A 15,099-nucleotide genomic window follows, 5' to 3' on the forward strand; every position below is an offset into this window, starting at 1 on the left:
GTAAGAAACCAAAGCACACCTTCATGCCACACGTGGTTCTAACGTGAGTCCATTGAAAACTGAAAGCTTTATATGAATGAAAATTTAAAGGATCTTATCTCTGGTGTGTATTTCAGTAATGCCTAAGATCGATTTGACCAGCATCCCTCAGAAGATCGTTCATGTGCACCGTGGCAAACCCATCGACCTCAACATCCCCATAAAGGCCAAACCACAGCCGATTTGCTCTTGGTACTTCAGCGGTGTCAAGCTGAAGGACAGCTTGGACCGCATCAAGATTGACAGCAACGGGAAATATACCCATCTCGTCATCCGTGAGACCACCATCAATGACACAGGGGACTACACCCTGGAGGTGAAGAACGCTCTTGGCGTGGCAACAGAGGTTATCAAGGTCATCATCCTCGGTAAGGAGATTTACTTCATGCAGATGAACACTATACACAGATTCGTGTATTAACTATATCAAGTAAAATTCAATCGATGTTTGGAGACTTTCTAAACAGCTGCTCTGTTGTGTCCATCCAGACAAACCTGGTATCCCAGTTGGTCCAATGAAGATCGAAGAGGTTGACGGTGTGTCCGTGACGGTGAGCTGGGAACCTCCAGAGAAGGATGGCGGCGCCAACATTGGCGGCTACGTGGTTGAGCAGCGTGACGCCCACCGGCCTGGCTGGAGGACTGTCTCTGAATCGGTGACCAGACCTTGCTTCAAGTTCACCAGGCTCTCAGAGGGAACCGAGTACGTGTTCCGAGTTGCTGCCATGAACCGCTTTGGCATTGGTGGTTTCCTGCAGTCTGAGGTGGTGGAATGCAAGAGCGCCAAGAGTGAGTTCTCTACACATCAAAAGCTTTCTTGTTCATATTTTGGAATAGTCTACAATTTCTCTGTTAATGTTTTTGTTATTCTGTTTTTTTTTATGTTTAGCCATTCCTGGACCTCCAAGCAAGCCAGAGGTGCTTGATGTTACCCATGAGGGTATGACCCTGACATGGCAACCACCTGAGGACAATGGCGGCTCCACCATTTCTGGTTACATCATTGAACGTAAAGAGGCCCGTTCTGACAGGTGGCTGAGGATCAACAAGAACCCTGTCACCATGACCAGGTACCGTTCTTCCGGACTTATCGAGGGCCTCGAGTACGAACACCGTGTCACTGCCATCAACTCTAGAGGATCCGGCAAACCCAGTGAGAGCTCCGCCATCACTGTCGCCATGGACCCGATCGGTACGTGATGCAAATCTCTGTGTTTTAGATTAATTGTACCAGTTTGGACACACTGTTTACCAAGTTTTTCCATCTTGTTGAACAGAACCTCCAGGTCCTCCAGTTCAGCCCAGAGTCACCGACACTACCAGGACTTCGGTGTCTTTAGCTTGGCTGCCACCTGAAGAGGAGGGTGGTTCAGTCATCACTGGCTACTTGATAGAGATGCAGAAGGTAGACCAGGTGGAATGGACGCTGTGCAACACAACACCCACCAAATTGTGCGAGTACACCCTCACCCACATGCCACAGGGTGCTGAGTACAAGTTCAGGGTCATCGCCTGCAACGCTGGTGGTTCAGGAGAGCCTGCTGAGATTCCTGCTGTGGTTAAAGTCCAGGAGATGCTTGGTACTTAAAAAACGTCATTTACAAATCTGATCATTTGATTTCTCAGTTGCATGTGATTTGCATTACCATCTCACTGAAATCTAATCCATTTCTTCTTCAGGTTATCCTGATTATGAGCTTGATCGTAAATATGAGGAGGGCTATGTGGTTCGCCAGGGTGGAGTGATCCATCTGTCTGTACCCATTAAGGGTAAACCCATCCCTATATGCAAGTGGACCAAAGATGGCCGTGACATTTCCCATCGTGCCATGATTGCCACCCATGATGACATCACAGAGCTGGTCATCAAGGAGGCACACAAAGACGACACTGGCACCTACGACTTGGTGCTGGAGAACAAATGCGGCAGGAAGGCCGTGTACATCAAGGTGAGCAGTACATGAGTCAGAAAGTTAAAGCATGACTAGAGTAAAACAAAAAAGTACTTTGGTATCAGTAATCCATTTTACAAATACATGTATTTTTCTATCTTTTATTCCTCTAGGTGAAGGTGATTGGTCGTCCTGATGCCCCAGAAGGCCCTCTGGAATTTGACGACATTCAGGCCAGATCAGTCCGCGTGAGCTGGAGGCCACCTTCAGATGATGGTGGCTCCGATATCCTTGGCTACATAGTGGAAAGGCGCGAGGTACCCAAAGCTGCCTGGTACACAGTAGATGCTCGAGTAACTGAGAGCTCCCTGGTGGTGAAGGGCTTGAAGGAGAACGTGGAGTACCACTTCAAGGTTTCTGCCGAGAACCAGTTTGGTGTCAGCAGGTCTCTCAAGTCAGATGAGGCAGTCACACCAAAGACACCTCTTTGTGAGTATCTAGCACAATGTGCATCTGAAACTTCTTATAAGTAAATTGTTTGTAAATATTTATTTTACTGACAACATTTTCTTATTATAGGTCCACCTGAACCTCCCAGCAACCCACCAGAGATCATGGACGTAACCAAGACCACCGTGTCTCTCTCCTGGGCCCGACCCCGGGATGATGGAGGCTCTCGCGTCACAGGATACTATGTGGAAAGAAGGGAGGTGTCGACAGAGAAATGGGTCCGCCACAACAAGACCCATATCACCACTACCATGTACAATGTCACCGGTCTCATCCCCGATGCAGAGTATATGTTTAGAGTAGTGGCTCAGAACGACATCGGCCAGAGTGAACCTGGTCCTGCTTCAGAGTCTGTGGTCTGCAAAGATCCATTTGGTGAGTTGATATTAATCAATGCCTGTTTGTGCATGGATAAAGTAATAATTCCAAGCAGACACAATACTGCCACAAAGTTTCTCTACAATAATTAAGCTCTTGTTCTGTCTACTTCAATTAGACAAACCTAGCCAGCCAGGAGAGATCGACATCATCTCTGTCACCAAAGACTGCATCACCATCCACTGGCTCAGGCCTGAGCATGATGGCGGCAAAGAGATTCTGGGTTACTGGATTGAGTTCAGGGAGGCCGGAGAGAGCTCCTGGAAGAAATGCAACAAGGAGCGCTCCAAGGATCGCCAGTTCACCATGGGCGGCCTAATGGAGGCAACTGAGTACGAGTTCAGAATCTTCGCTGAGAATGAAACCGGACTTAGCAGACCTCGTCGCACTCCCATGGGCATCAAGACCAAACTGAGCGGTTAGTTTAAATCACATCAAATCCCTTAGAAAATGTATCTGCATCAGTAGAATCTAAATATTGCAGCGGATTCACTCCCAACTGAAAAATGTTAGCATTTGATTAAACTTCACTGTCTTTTTGCAGTTGGTGAGACTCCAGCTTTGAAGGATGAAATCCAAGATGTTACCACCAAACTCGGGGAATCTGGCACTCTGACCTGTGGCATCATTGGCAGACCACTACCTGAGATCAAGTGGTACAGATACGGCAAGGAACTGATCCAGAGCCGCAAGTACAAGATGAGCTCAGATGGCCGCAACCACTCACTTAGCATCCTGACCGACGAGCAGGAAGACGAAGGCCTGTACACTTGCAGAGCCATCAACGAGGCCGGAGAGATAGAGACCAGTGGCAAACTGCGCTTGCAAGCGCCACCCCAGTTCCATCCAGGGTTCCCCCTGAAGGAGAAGTACTTCGCCGGCGCTGGCACCAGCCTCCGTCTTCATGTCGTCTACATTGGTCGTCCCATTCCCCAGATCATGTGGTTCTATGGCAAGAAGCCTCTGAATTCATCTGAGAATGTGATCATTGAAAATACCGAAAGCTACACCCACCTCGTGGTGAGGAACGTCCAGAGAAAGACCAATGCTGGGCGCTACAAGGTGCAACTCAGCAATGTGTTTGGAACTATCGACACTGTGCTACGTGTTGAAATCCAAGGTAAACACAAAAAATAGGGAAAAACAAATAATCCAAAGTTACTAAGAAACATCTATAAAGTCTTTAAATTTTAAATAAAAGCTCATAATAGAAAAAAAGAGCTGTTACTCATTCTTTTTTGTTTTTTCTAGACAAACCTTGCATCCCTGAGGGCCCTGTGGTTGTTGACGCCCTGCTGAAGAGCTCAGTTGTCATCAGTTGGAAGGCTCCCAAGGATGACGGAGGATCCATGATCACCAACTACATTGTGGAGAAACGTGAGGCCAAAGAAGGCGAGCAGTGGCACCTTGTGTCCTCGTCCGTCTCTGGCACAACCTGCCGAGTCCCCAACTTGATAGAGAGCGCCGGCTACTATTTCAGAGTGTCTGCACAGAACCAGTATGGAGTCAGTGAGCCCCTGGAGATTCCATCAGTGGTCATCATCAAGAGTCCATTTGGTAAGAGCATTCACATTCTGTTTTTCGGTTTTTGCTTCGGTAGCTGTACAAAGCTGTACAAAGACAGGAAAAGTGAACTCAGGTAACATCCCTTGTTTGTTTCCCAGAAAAACCTGGCATCCCACAGCAGCCCTTCATTATCAGCTCCACCAAAGACTCCTGCGTTGTCTGCTGGAAGCCTCCGAGCAGCGATGGTGGAGCAAAGATCACCAGCTACTACCTGGAAAAACGGGAGAAGAAGCAGAACAAGTGGATGACAGTAACCTCTAAGAAGTTTGTGGAAACCAACTATGAAGTCACAGGCTTGATCGAGGGCTTTGAATATGAGTTCCGTGTCAAATGTGAGAACATGGGCGGTGAGAGCGACTGGAGTGAGATCTCTGCACCGATCACCCCCAAGTCCGACCAGACTCCTCGTGCTCCTGCATTCAGGGAGGAGATCAGAGACATGACGGTCAAATTCCACGCCAATGCCACCTTTGTCACCAAGGTACTTGATAAAACTATATTTCATATCCTTTCAAGAAACCATCAACGATATCAAAGACGGTGCAGATTGTATATATAATGATATATAACTGTTTATTTTTGCTATGTAAAGGTGGTGGGATATCCAAAGCCTGTGGTGAAATGGTACCGCAATGGAAAGGAGATCCTGGCAGATGGAACCAAGATCAAAGCCCAGGAGTTCAAGGGAGGCTACTACCAGCTGGTCATCACTGCCGCTGATGAGAGTGATGCCTCGGTTTACCAAGTCAGAGCAACCAACTCTACAGGATCCATATCTACGACAGCGAACCTGGAGGTGGAAGGTACAGTATAAATGTGGTCTTGCAAAAGTGTTTCTAGAATGTTTCCTAGAACCGTTTGAGTGTGAATCTAGCCTAACCCTTATTAATATCACACTAATGTCATGTTTTTATGTCATTTGAAATCCAGTCCCTGCCAAGATCCATCTGCCTAAAGAGCTCCAAGGAATGGGAGCCGTCCATGCAGTGCGTGGGGATCACATCACCATCAAAATCCCCATTTCTGGCAAGCCTGAGCCAGCTATCACTTGGCAGAAGGGTCAGGAGATCCTCTCCAACTCTGCTTATTACCAAGTCATCACCACCAGGTCTTTCACTTCCCTGGTCTTCCAGAAGGGAGTACAGAGGAAGGACACTGGCTACTACAGTATCACTGCAAAGAATAGATTCGGAACAGACAAGCAAACCATTGAGGTAAATGTGGCTGACATTCCTGACGCTCCAAAGGGACTTGTGGTCAGTGAAATTGCAAGGGATTCCATAACCCTGACATGGGAGCCCCCTGCTAGTGATGGTGGAAGCGACATTATAAACTACATTGTCGAGAAGTGTCCCACCACTGCTGACAGGTGGATCCGTGCTGGACAGACCACTGACTGCAGCATCACCATCATCAATATATTTGGAAAGACCAAATACCAGTTCCGCGTTATTGCCGAGAACCAGTTTGGTCTGAGCCCTCCCTCTGCACCAACTGAGCCCATCACCACTAAGGAAGACAAGTCAGTGATTAGAAACTACGACGAGGAAGTGGACGAAGCCAGAGAGATCACCAAGGAAGAAGCTCTATTCTACAAGGTGAAGGAGCTGTCCTCCAAGTACGTCATCTCGGAGGAGCTTGCCCGTTGCCAGTTTGGAGCAGTCCACCGTTGTGTGGAGATTGCCACTAAGAAGACCTTCATGGCCAAGTTTATCAAGGTCAGAGGAACCGACCGCGAGTTAGTTCTCAGAGAAATTGAGGCTCTGAATGTTGCAAGGCACAAGAATATCATCTACCTGCACGAATACTTTGAAAGCATGGAGGAGATCATCCTGATCTTTGAATTCATCTCTGGAGTTGACATCTTTGAGCGCCTTGGCACCAGCAACTTTGAGCTCACAGAGCAGGAAATTGTCCGATACCTCAGACAAGTCTGCTCTGCTCTCAAGTTCTTGCATAGCCACAACTTTGGCCACTTTGATATCCGTCCAGACAACATTGTCTACACCACACGGAGAAGTACTACTGTAAAGATCATTGAGATGGGTCAGGCTAGGCTAATGGTGCCGGGAGAAAACATCAGAATGCTGTTCTCAGCTCCAGAGTACTGTGCCCCGGAGGTTCACCGCCATGACCTGGTTACTACAGCCACTGATATGTGGTCCGTTGGTGTTATGGCATATGTTCTACTCAGTGGCCTTAATCCATTCGCAGCAGAGTCCACAACAAAGATGATTGAAAACATCTCCAGCTGTGAGTATGTCTTTGACAGTGAAGCCTTTAAGGACATCAGCCTGGAGGCTATGGACTTTGTGGACAGACTTCTTGTCAAGGACAGGAAGCTTCGTATGACAGCCCACGAGGCCCTGGAGCACCCATGGCTCAGGACAAAGATCGAACATGTGAGCAACAAGGCTATTAGGACCCTGAGACACAGAAGGTACTATCAGACTCTAGTAAAGAAAACTGATACTATTGTATCTGCAGCCCGTGTCGCATACGGCGGCGCCTTCAAGAACCAGAGAGGTTTGGCTGTGGGTAAAGTGAAGATTGGAACCGAGTACCATGGCCTTCGTGCTGGTCCAGTCATGCATGGCTCAGCTGAGGAAGGTGGCCATGTCAGATTCACTTGTAGCATTGCCAACTATGACAAGAGTACACAGGTTACCTGGTACTTCGGTAACCGCCAGCTACACCCAAGCCCCAAGTATGAAATTACTTACAGCAACGGCTTTGCCAGCATCTATGTGAAAGACATAGAAGAAAGTGATGATGGTGTGTACAGATGCAAAGTAGTGAGTGATGATGGAGAGGACAGCGCTTATGGAGAGCTCTTCGTTGAGACAGTGAGGTGCATCAGAGAGCATTACATCAGCCGCTCCATCAAGAAACTGAGGAGGAGAGTTGACAGAACTAGACTCCTGCAGAGACCACCAGAGTTCACTTTGCCTCTCTACAACTGCACCTCTTACATCGGAGAAGATGTGCGCTTCGGTGTCACTATCACTGTGCACCCAGAGCCTCACGTGATGTGGCTTAAGAACGGAGAGAGGATTAAGGCGGGTGATGATGACAGCAAGTACACATTCACCAGTGATAAGGGTCTGTACCAGCTCATGATCCACAACCTGGACATGAACGATGATGCCGAATACACCGTCATGGCCCACAACAAGTTCGGAGAAGACAGCTGCAAGGCCCGTCTCACTGTGGTACCTCATCCTGTGATGGAGGAAACCATGAGGCCCATGTTCAAACGTCTGCTCGCTAACGCTGAGGTCACTGAGGGAGATAGCGTCCGGTTTGAGCTCAGAGTCTCAGGAATACCAACTCCTACTCTCAAATGGGAAAAGGACGGACACCTTCTACAGTTTGGTCCCAAGGTTGTTGTCGTACAGGAGGACGTTGACTATCATGTCCTTCACATCAGAGAGACTCTGCTTGAGGACTCTGGTGTGTATAAAGTTACTGCAACCAACTCTGCCGGCTCCGCAAGCTGCCAGGCTACGCTGAAGGTGGACCGCCTCACCTACACCAGGAGAGAGTACAAGAGCGAGGAGGAGAAATTCAGACACGTACAGAAACAAATTGAGAAGACCAACAAGATGGCTCAGCAAATTGTTGCGACTGAGGAGCTTGTACCTTTTAACCCCACGGCACAGGAGGCTCTCAAATTTGCTGCAGAGATGTACAAGCCTGCAGTGAGCACCAAGAATGTTGAGGGTGAATTCGACATCACGGTGGAGAAGTCAGACACCAAGAAGCTGGAGGAGGAGAGGAGGATCTTCATGCCCTATGAGATTCCTGAGGCTGTGGTTCATGATCCCAGAGATCTGGACGAGGACAAAGCTATCAAACAGTTTGTGCCTCTGTCAGACATGAAGTGGTACAGAAAGCTGAGAGATCAGTATGAGATTCCAGAGAAGATGGAGAAGATTGTGCAGAAGAGGCAGAGGCGTATTCGTCTCTCCAGGTGGGAGCAGTTCTACGTCATGCCCCTCCCCAGAATCACCGACCAGTACAGGCCGAGGTGGCGAATTCCCAAACTCACTCTGGACGATCTGGAGACAGTCAGACCTGCACGTCGCTCACCCTCTCCAGAATCTGAGATCTCCTTCAGGTCCAGGAGAAGATCTCTGGGAGACCTAAGTGACGAGGAGCTGCTGATGCCTGTGGATGACTACCTTTCCATGAGGAGAACAGAGGAGGAGAAAATGATGCTGGAGGATGAACTGGAGCTTGGCTTTTCTGCTTCTCCTGCCGGCAGCCCTATCCGCATTGAGCGACGCGCTGTGGAACGTGAGGAGAAGAGGCAGGAGGTGAGGCATGAGGCAGTCGAAGTTTCTGAAACAAAGAAAAAACGCACCATTTCTCAGTTTATGAGGAGAAGAAGGTCTCTGTCTCCCACTTACATCGAGCTGATGCGTCCAGTCTCAGAGCTGATCAGACCTCCTCGTGTCAGACCTCCAGTGGAGGTAGAGGGAGAGGTCGTGGAGAGGAGGTCCCCCACCCCAGAGAGGACCCGCCCCCGGTCTCCCAGTCCAATCAGGTCAGTCGAGAGGTCATCCCGCTCCTCCTCGAGGTTTGAGAGGTCCGCACGCTTTGACATCATGTCCCGCTATGAGGCCAGAAAGGCTGCTCTGAAGTCTGAGAGAAAGTATCAGGTCGTCAGTCAGACGCCTTTCAGCCTGGACCATGCTCCTCGTGTCACGGTCAGAATGCGCTCACATCGCATCCCCATTGGTCAAGACACTAAATTCACCCTGAACATCCAAGCCAAGCCAGAGGCCGAAGTCACCTGGTTCCACAATGGAGCTGCCATCTCTGAAAGCAGCGAGAAATACGTCTTCACCAACATGAGTGGCGTTCTGTCCATCGCTATTCTGGACTGTCAGGAAGAGGACAGTGGCACATACCGCTGTGTGTTCACCAATGCCAAGGGAGAGGCTTCAGACTATGCCACCCTGGAGGTGTCAGGTGGCGGCTACACCACTTTCTCCTCCCGCCGCAAGGACGAGGATGCTCCCAAAGCATATGTCCCCGAAGTCACTCGAGTTGACCACTACCACACTACACACTTCAAAGCTGGCTACGCCTCTCAGACCCACTTCCAGGTGGAAGAGACCAAGTCAAAGTTAACTGAGACACATGAAAGATACGGTGCCTCTTCTGAGAGGTTTTCCTCTGCTGAGAGGTATGAATCATCCGTCAAGTATGCCTCAACTGAATACCTGTCATCTAGTTCCTCTTATTCATCAGACAAGTTCTCTCTGACTGGGAAACAAACCAGTACATTATCTGAAGCTAAACTAAAATCATCTTCTGCTGCTGTAGTTGAGGAAACTTCTGTCCACAAGGTCAAACCATCTCTTCCAGGCAGAATCCTCACCAAGCCTCAGTCTGTGACAGTTACAGAGGGGGAAACAGCCAGATTCTCTTGTGATATTGATGGGGAGCCTGCACCCACTGTAACTTGGATGCATGAGAGCAGAACTCTTGTCTCAACTCACAACATCCAGGTCACCACGACTCAGTACAAATCCAGTCTGGAGATCTCCTCTGTGACAGCCTCCAATGAGGGCAGTTACACGGTGGTGGTAGAGAACTCAGCAGGCCGACAGGAAGCTCACTTCACTTTGACCATCCGCAAACCAGCTCCCAAAGTGGAGGTGAAGGCCGTCAAATCCCCCGAGCCTTCAGTCACATCACCTGCTCCCAGTGTAAAGTCACCAGAACCCAGCATCAAGTCCCCCGAGCCTTCAGTTAAATCTCCAGCTCCGAGCGTTAAGTCCCCTGAACCAAGTGTAACATCTCCTGCTCCAAGTGTGAAGTCACCAACACCCAGTGTCAAGTCTCCTGAACCGGAAGGAATTAAATCTCCCAGGAGCATTAAATCTCCTGAGCCAGCTGCACCATCTCCAGCACCAGGCATAAAATCACCAGGTGTCAAATCTCCTGAACCGGAGGGAATTAAATCACCGCGTGGTCTAAAGTCTCCTGAGCCCAGACTCAAGTCACCACCACCAGTTAAGTCTCCTGAACCCGAAGAAGTAAAATCACCCCGAGGTGTGAAATCTCCAGAACCTGCAGGAATCAAAACACCAAGAGGTCTTAAGTCGCCAGAACCTGCAGGAATCAAAACACCAAAAGGTCTTAAGTCGCCAGAACCTGCAGGAATCAAAACACCAAAAGGCATCAAGTCCCCAGAACCATCTGGCATCAAATCACCGAGGGCCTTGAAGTCCCCTGAGCCTGAGGGAATCAAATCCCCTACAAGGATGAAGTCTCCTCCTCCAATCATGTCCCCCAAGAGGGTAGTGTCCCCACCCACCGTAAAATCCCCGATCCCGAAACCTCCCAAGGTTCTGAGTCAGCTGACGGCGGAGGCCCACGAGGGTTCGGTGAGGATGACCTGCGTCTGTGAGAGCAGCGTCAGGGAGGTGGTGTGGTACGTCAACGGGAGGAGGCTTTCACAGAGCAGCCGCTTCGAGATGCACTACTCTGAGGGCTCCTGCAGCCTCCTGATCCACGACCTGGCAGACAGCGATCAGGGAGAGTACATCTGTGAAATGACTTCAGATGGAGGTGTGTCCAAATCCTCCTTCTCCTTCACTGGACAGGTGTTTCAGTCCATACGCAAGAAGATTACAGCCTACTGTGAGCAGCAAGTGGCACTCAGAGGTGAGCATCGTCTTCCACTAAGCCATCAAATAAGATGTCATCCAGATCATGGTTTACCCAAAAATACAAGCTCAAACTAAGACAACTGGACTTGTTGGGTTTCTTGAAGACGTTTGGGAGTCGTTTCAAATGGGTCACACCCACAAATGTTCCCTTTAAAACCTCAACTCCCAACCCCAACTGGAAAAGCTCAACATCTTCAAGAAACCTTAAAAGTCCAGTTGTCTTGTTCAAGCTTTCATGTAAAGCTGTATGTAGTCCTCATGCTCATTAAAATAAATCCTGACACATTCTGAAGATTTACATACTCAGTGTTTGCGTCTTTACCTTCAACAGGATCAATGACGATGAGCCGCAAGGAGGCGGCGTCGTCCGTGAGCTCTTCCATGATGATGAAGAAAGAAATCCACGCAATGGAGGAGTCTTCCTCCTTTTCTTCCTCTGCTCAGCAATCGATGATGTCGTCCATGATGGAGTCCAGCGCCTTCAGCAGCATGGCAGCCGAGATGAAGTTTGAGACCATGTCCATGTCCAGCATGTCCTCCATGACATCTGAGACGTATGCCATGAGCTCCAGCAGCCTAACAGAGATGGCCTCCCACATGGAGGGATCGTCAATGAGAACAATCGGTAAGACTGTCAATCAATGAGTCTCACGCCCACTCATAGGTGTGTCCTTAGCATCCAGGTGTGTCCTTAGCTTCCAGGTGTGTCCATAGCGTCCATACATCTATGAGTAAGTCTTCATAGGGAGCAGAATTCTTTTGAATTGAATAGCTACAGAACCTAAACCACCCAAACATGCTAAAATAAGAAAATACACTCAAACTATTTTTTAGTTTTTCCACATTCCACCAACATTTGATGACAGACTTCTCCCTGTTGGTTCCAGGTTGTGCTCCGAGGATCGAAGCTTTGCCCGAGGACATCAGCATCGAGCCGGGCAAAGTCCTGACCGTCACCTGCGCCTTCTCCGGTGATGCCAAACACATCGAGTGGTCCCGCGGTGGCAAAACCATCGAGGTGACCGCCGGAGGACGCTTCCACATCGAGACCACCGAGGACCTGACCACCCTCATCATCACCGGGGTGAAGGAGGAAGACGCTGGAAGCTACACCCTCAAACTGTCCAACGAGCTCGGATCTGACACAGCGACTGTTCACATTAGCATTCGATCGGTGTAAAAAAAAAAAAAAATTAACCTTCCAAACTTCCCCTTTTCCCATCTTCCATGACTTTTTATTTATAATTGAGAAAAATAATCTACTTGATAAAGATCTGGATTTCTGTTCTTGTAAATATGAACTATTTTTGTACCAAACTTGACATTAATTTATGCCAAACTAGACTAAAGTCTAAAGTTGTTATAAAATGTGCCATATCTGTGACATGTACATAATGTATATAGCCGAATTTAACGGTTATGGGAAATGTATGCATTGTTATTTATGACAATAATATGAAACTGAAACTAATGAAACTAAATGTGGTTTAACAGGAGAAAGTTTCACGTGGGACGAATACCCTGTTAAACTGAGAAACTAAAAACTGTGCCTCAACAATAAGTTGAAGTCTTAAGATTGCCTCAACAGGTAGAGAGGCTCCCTGTTGACGTTAACTCAATCAGAGACAAAACTATGAATGCACTGCAAGAGAGAGAGAGCGAGCGAGCAGTGCTTTTGCATTGTAACAAGAGCGTGAGACCCTGAGTGCTGTTTGCATTTACCCTCATGTAAGCAGCACGACTGGACCTCGTGCTCTGACAGATTACGTCATATCGCCATTTCAATGACATGCTCACAGTGCGAGCGGCCTGCACTCCCTGAGCTCAAGTGTTCTTTTTATTTTTTTGTGCTCTGCTTCTGGCAAACGACCGCTCACTCAGGCTCTGCAGTCGTACCATCAACCTGGCCAATCACGTTAAACGAGAGTCCTGTGTCGTGTGCTCGTTTGCAGAGGCAGAGCCGTCTCTCGGAGGTCTGCCGTGTGTTTCTGTGTTAGCTTTTAGTTCAACTGTCCGTCAAGCAGGGCGCCGCCCAGCAGACGCACCGCAGCCGAAACCAACCGCTGCGTTTGACGAGGAGGAAATGAGGCGTGGCGTCGCGTGCTGCCCTGCACTTTGGTGTGATTGAAGTTAGAGTTGTAGAGTATTTTTCGCAGCCTCCTTGAGTTTTTCTCCATCTATTGATTTAATAAAGCATGATTATCAGCACTACAAGACGACTCGGCTCTAGTTATTTGTGACAGTCGCATTCATTCTTCATCTTCCACTTTTATCCTTATATTCACATACATACCGGTTTAACAATGCCTCATCGTAGGTAGTACTTACACCAGGGGTGTCAAACTGATCCGTGAAAGGGCCGCTGTGGCTGCAGGTTTTCATTCCAACCATGCAGCACCCGTGCAGTGGGTGTGGCTGGCAAGTTTTTGTTCCAATCAAGCAAGAGGACACCTGAAGTGACTGTGTGAAGGCAGTTCAGTTGATTGATTGAGCCAAGTCAGGTGTGCTGCTGCATGGTTGGAATGAAAACCTGCAGCCACAGCGGCCCTTTCACGGATCAGTTTGACACATGTGGCTTACACACTAAGGGTTTGAAGACTCTAGATGTGGTCAAAGCTTTAAGCTGTCTGAAGGACGACAGTTGAACCTGCACATTACAAAGCCATGCGCCTTAAATATGAGGCCCCATGAGTTTGTCTCTTATTACTGTCAGATATCATATCTGTGAAGGTCCTCCCTCATCCAGGTCAGGGTATATCCAAAAAACAAGCTTAAAGAAACTCAACAAGTCCAGCTGCTTTTCTTTTGTCTTGTTTTTTGGAAGTGGTCATCATGTTTTCTGTCTGTTTCTGTTCTTTAACTCTAAACTCTAACTTTAAACCTCAAACTTGTTAAAAAAGAACAGATCACCTGTAGCTGTTAATCCAGTGACGGATCACTTGTTCATTTACAAAACAGCTGAAGCTCTAGAACTGTTCATTCTAATGGTGTGTCCCATTCAGACATAAATCCAGGTGTTGAAGGTTGAGTCCAGTTGAACCTGATAATGTCAGTTGTATAATATAATGTTATATTTTCTGACCAAAGGTTCCTGGTGCATGACACCAAAAAGATTTAGTGAAGAAGAGGAGGAAGAAAGAGTTGTTGTTCACTCTTTAAAGGGAGGACGTGGGAGGGTTTTGTTCCAGACTGGGTTGATTGGTTTGATCGGAACACCTGTTATTATATTGGTCACTGGTCATTGATCAGCTTCTGTCTGTCTTGTGCAGCAGCTTGCCAGACAGCGGGCCATCCTGGACAGTATGTTAGATTTTTATTTTAACATTTTTATGGTAAAGTTTGCTCCACAGAATTTGCAGAAGGAGATTTGATTTTTTAGTTAATTTAGCAAAAACATAGTTTACAGGTTTGTCTGTGCAGAAGAGAATTCAGATAGATCAATACGTGAAGAAAGAAATACAAGAGGCACAGCTGTACAGAGACCCGTGGCTGCTGACTGGCTCCAGTTCATCACCCTGACACTGAGTCCATCAAGAAAGACACTGAAGACTGATTTATGACGGGAGACTGAGGAGGAAGTCCAGTGCAGCCGGTGGGACGCGTTGGCAGCTTTAACAGGTAAACGATGTCAACGGTTGATTGTTGAATCCTTACGGTGGATGTTTCTCTAGAGGCTGTTTAATCATTCATGGGAACAAATCAAGTTATGAAAAAGAAACAACAGAAATCTCCTGAACATCAACAGATCTGGTTTAGCATTAGCATGAGTCTGAGCTCGTTAGCTAAACCTGACCGTCAGGAGACCCCTGTGTTTATTAATCAGCCTCTGTCCGAGTTCTGATCCAGTTCAAAGAACAACCGGGTTTATTGAGGACACATCTGGAGGCAACTGGTCTGGACTTGATGCAGTCAAGTATCCCAGAACGCATTCTTCTTCTTCTACCTCTTCTTCCTCCTTTTCTTCCTGCTCTTTCTCCTCTTCCTCTTCCTCTCAGCCTCTGGTTCTGATCCATTTCAGAGCAGGATAA

At 48.0% G+C, this 15,099-nt stretch overlaps 1 protein-coding gene across 1 annotated transcript in view; it reads left to right on the forward strand.

The window, feature by feature from the left end:
- The window catches only part of ttn.2 (titin, tandem duplicate 2), a gene marked incomplete at its 5' end in the record, with an annotated part of 181,936 nt that extends 167,510 nt beyond the window's left edge, over nucleotides 1-14,426 (forward strand). Inside the window, 15 exons of the mRNA XM_084545176.1 lie at nucleotides 117-407; nucleotides 529-828; nucleotides 929-1,231; nucleotides 1,317-1,619; nucleotides 1,720-1,988; nucleotides 2,105-2,420; nucleotides 2,511-2,816; nucleotides 2,938-3,237; nucleotides 3,364-3,939; nucleotides 4,071-4,376; nucleotides 4,484-4,866; nucleotides 4,978-5,188; nucleotides 5,316-11,066; nucleotides 11,403-11,696; nucleotides 11,959-14,426. Coding sequence (XP_084401302.1) covers nucleotides 117-407; nucleotides 529-828; nucleotides 929-1,231; nucleotides 1,317-1,619; nucleotides 1,720-1,988; nucleotides 2,105-2,420; nucleotides 2,511-2,816; nucleotides 2,938-3,237; nucleotides 3,364-3,939; nucleotides 4,071-4,376; nucleotides 4,484-4,866; nucleotides 4,978-5,188; nucleotides 5,316-11,066; nucleotides 11,403-11,696; nucleotides 11,959-12,251 — 10,202 coding nt within the window. The 3' untranslated portion in view covers nucleotides 12,252-14,426. The remainder of the gene's footprint in view (nucleotides 1-116; nucleotides 408-528; nucleotides 829-928; nucleotides 1,232-1,316; nucleotides 1,620-1,719; nucleotides 1,989-2,104; nucleotides 2,421-2,510; nucleotides 2,817-2,937; nucleotides 3,238-3,363; nucleotides 3,940-4,070; nucleotides 4,377-4,483; nucleotides 4,867-4,977; nucleotides 5,189-5,315; nucleotides 11,067-11,402; nucleotides 11,697-11,958) is intronic.
- Between the last annotated feature and the right edge of the window lie 673 nt (nucleotides 14,427-15,099).

Source organism: Chelon labrosus, assembly GCF_963514085.1.
Source record: "Chelon labrosus genome assembly, chromosome: 5".
Lineage (NCBI taxonomy): Eukaryota > Metazoa > Chordata > Actinopteri > Mugiliformes > Mugilidae > Chelon > Chelon labrosus.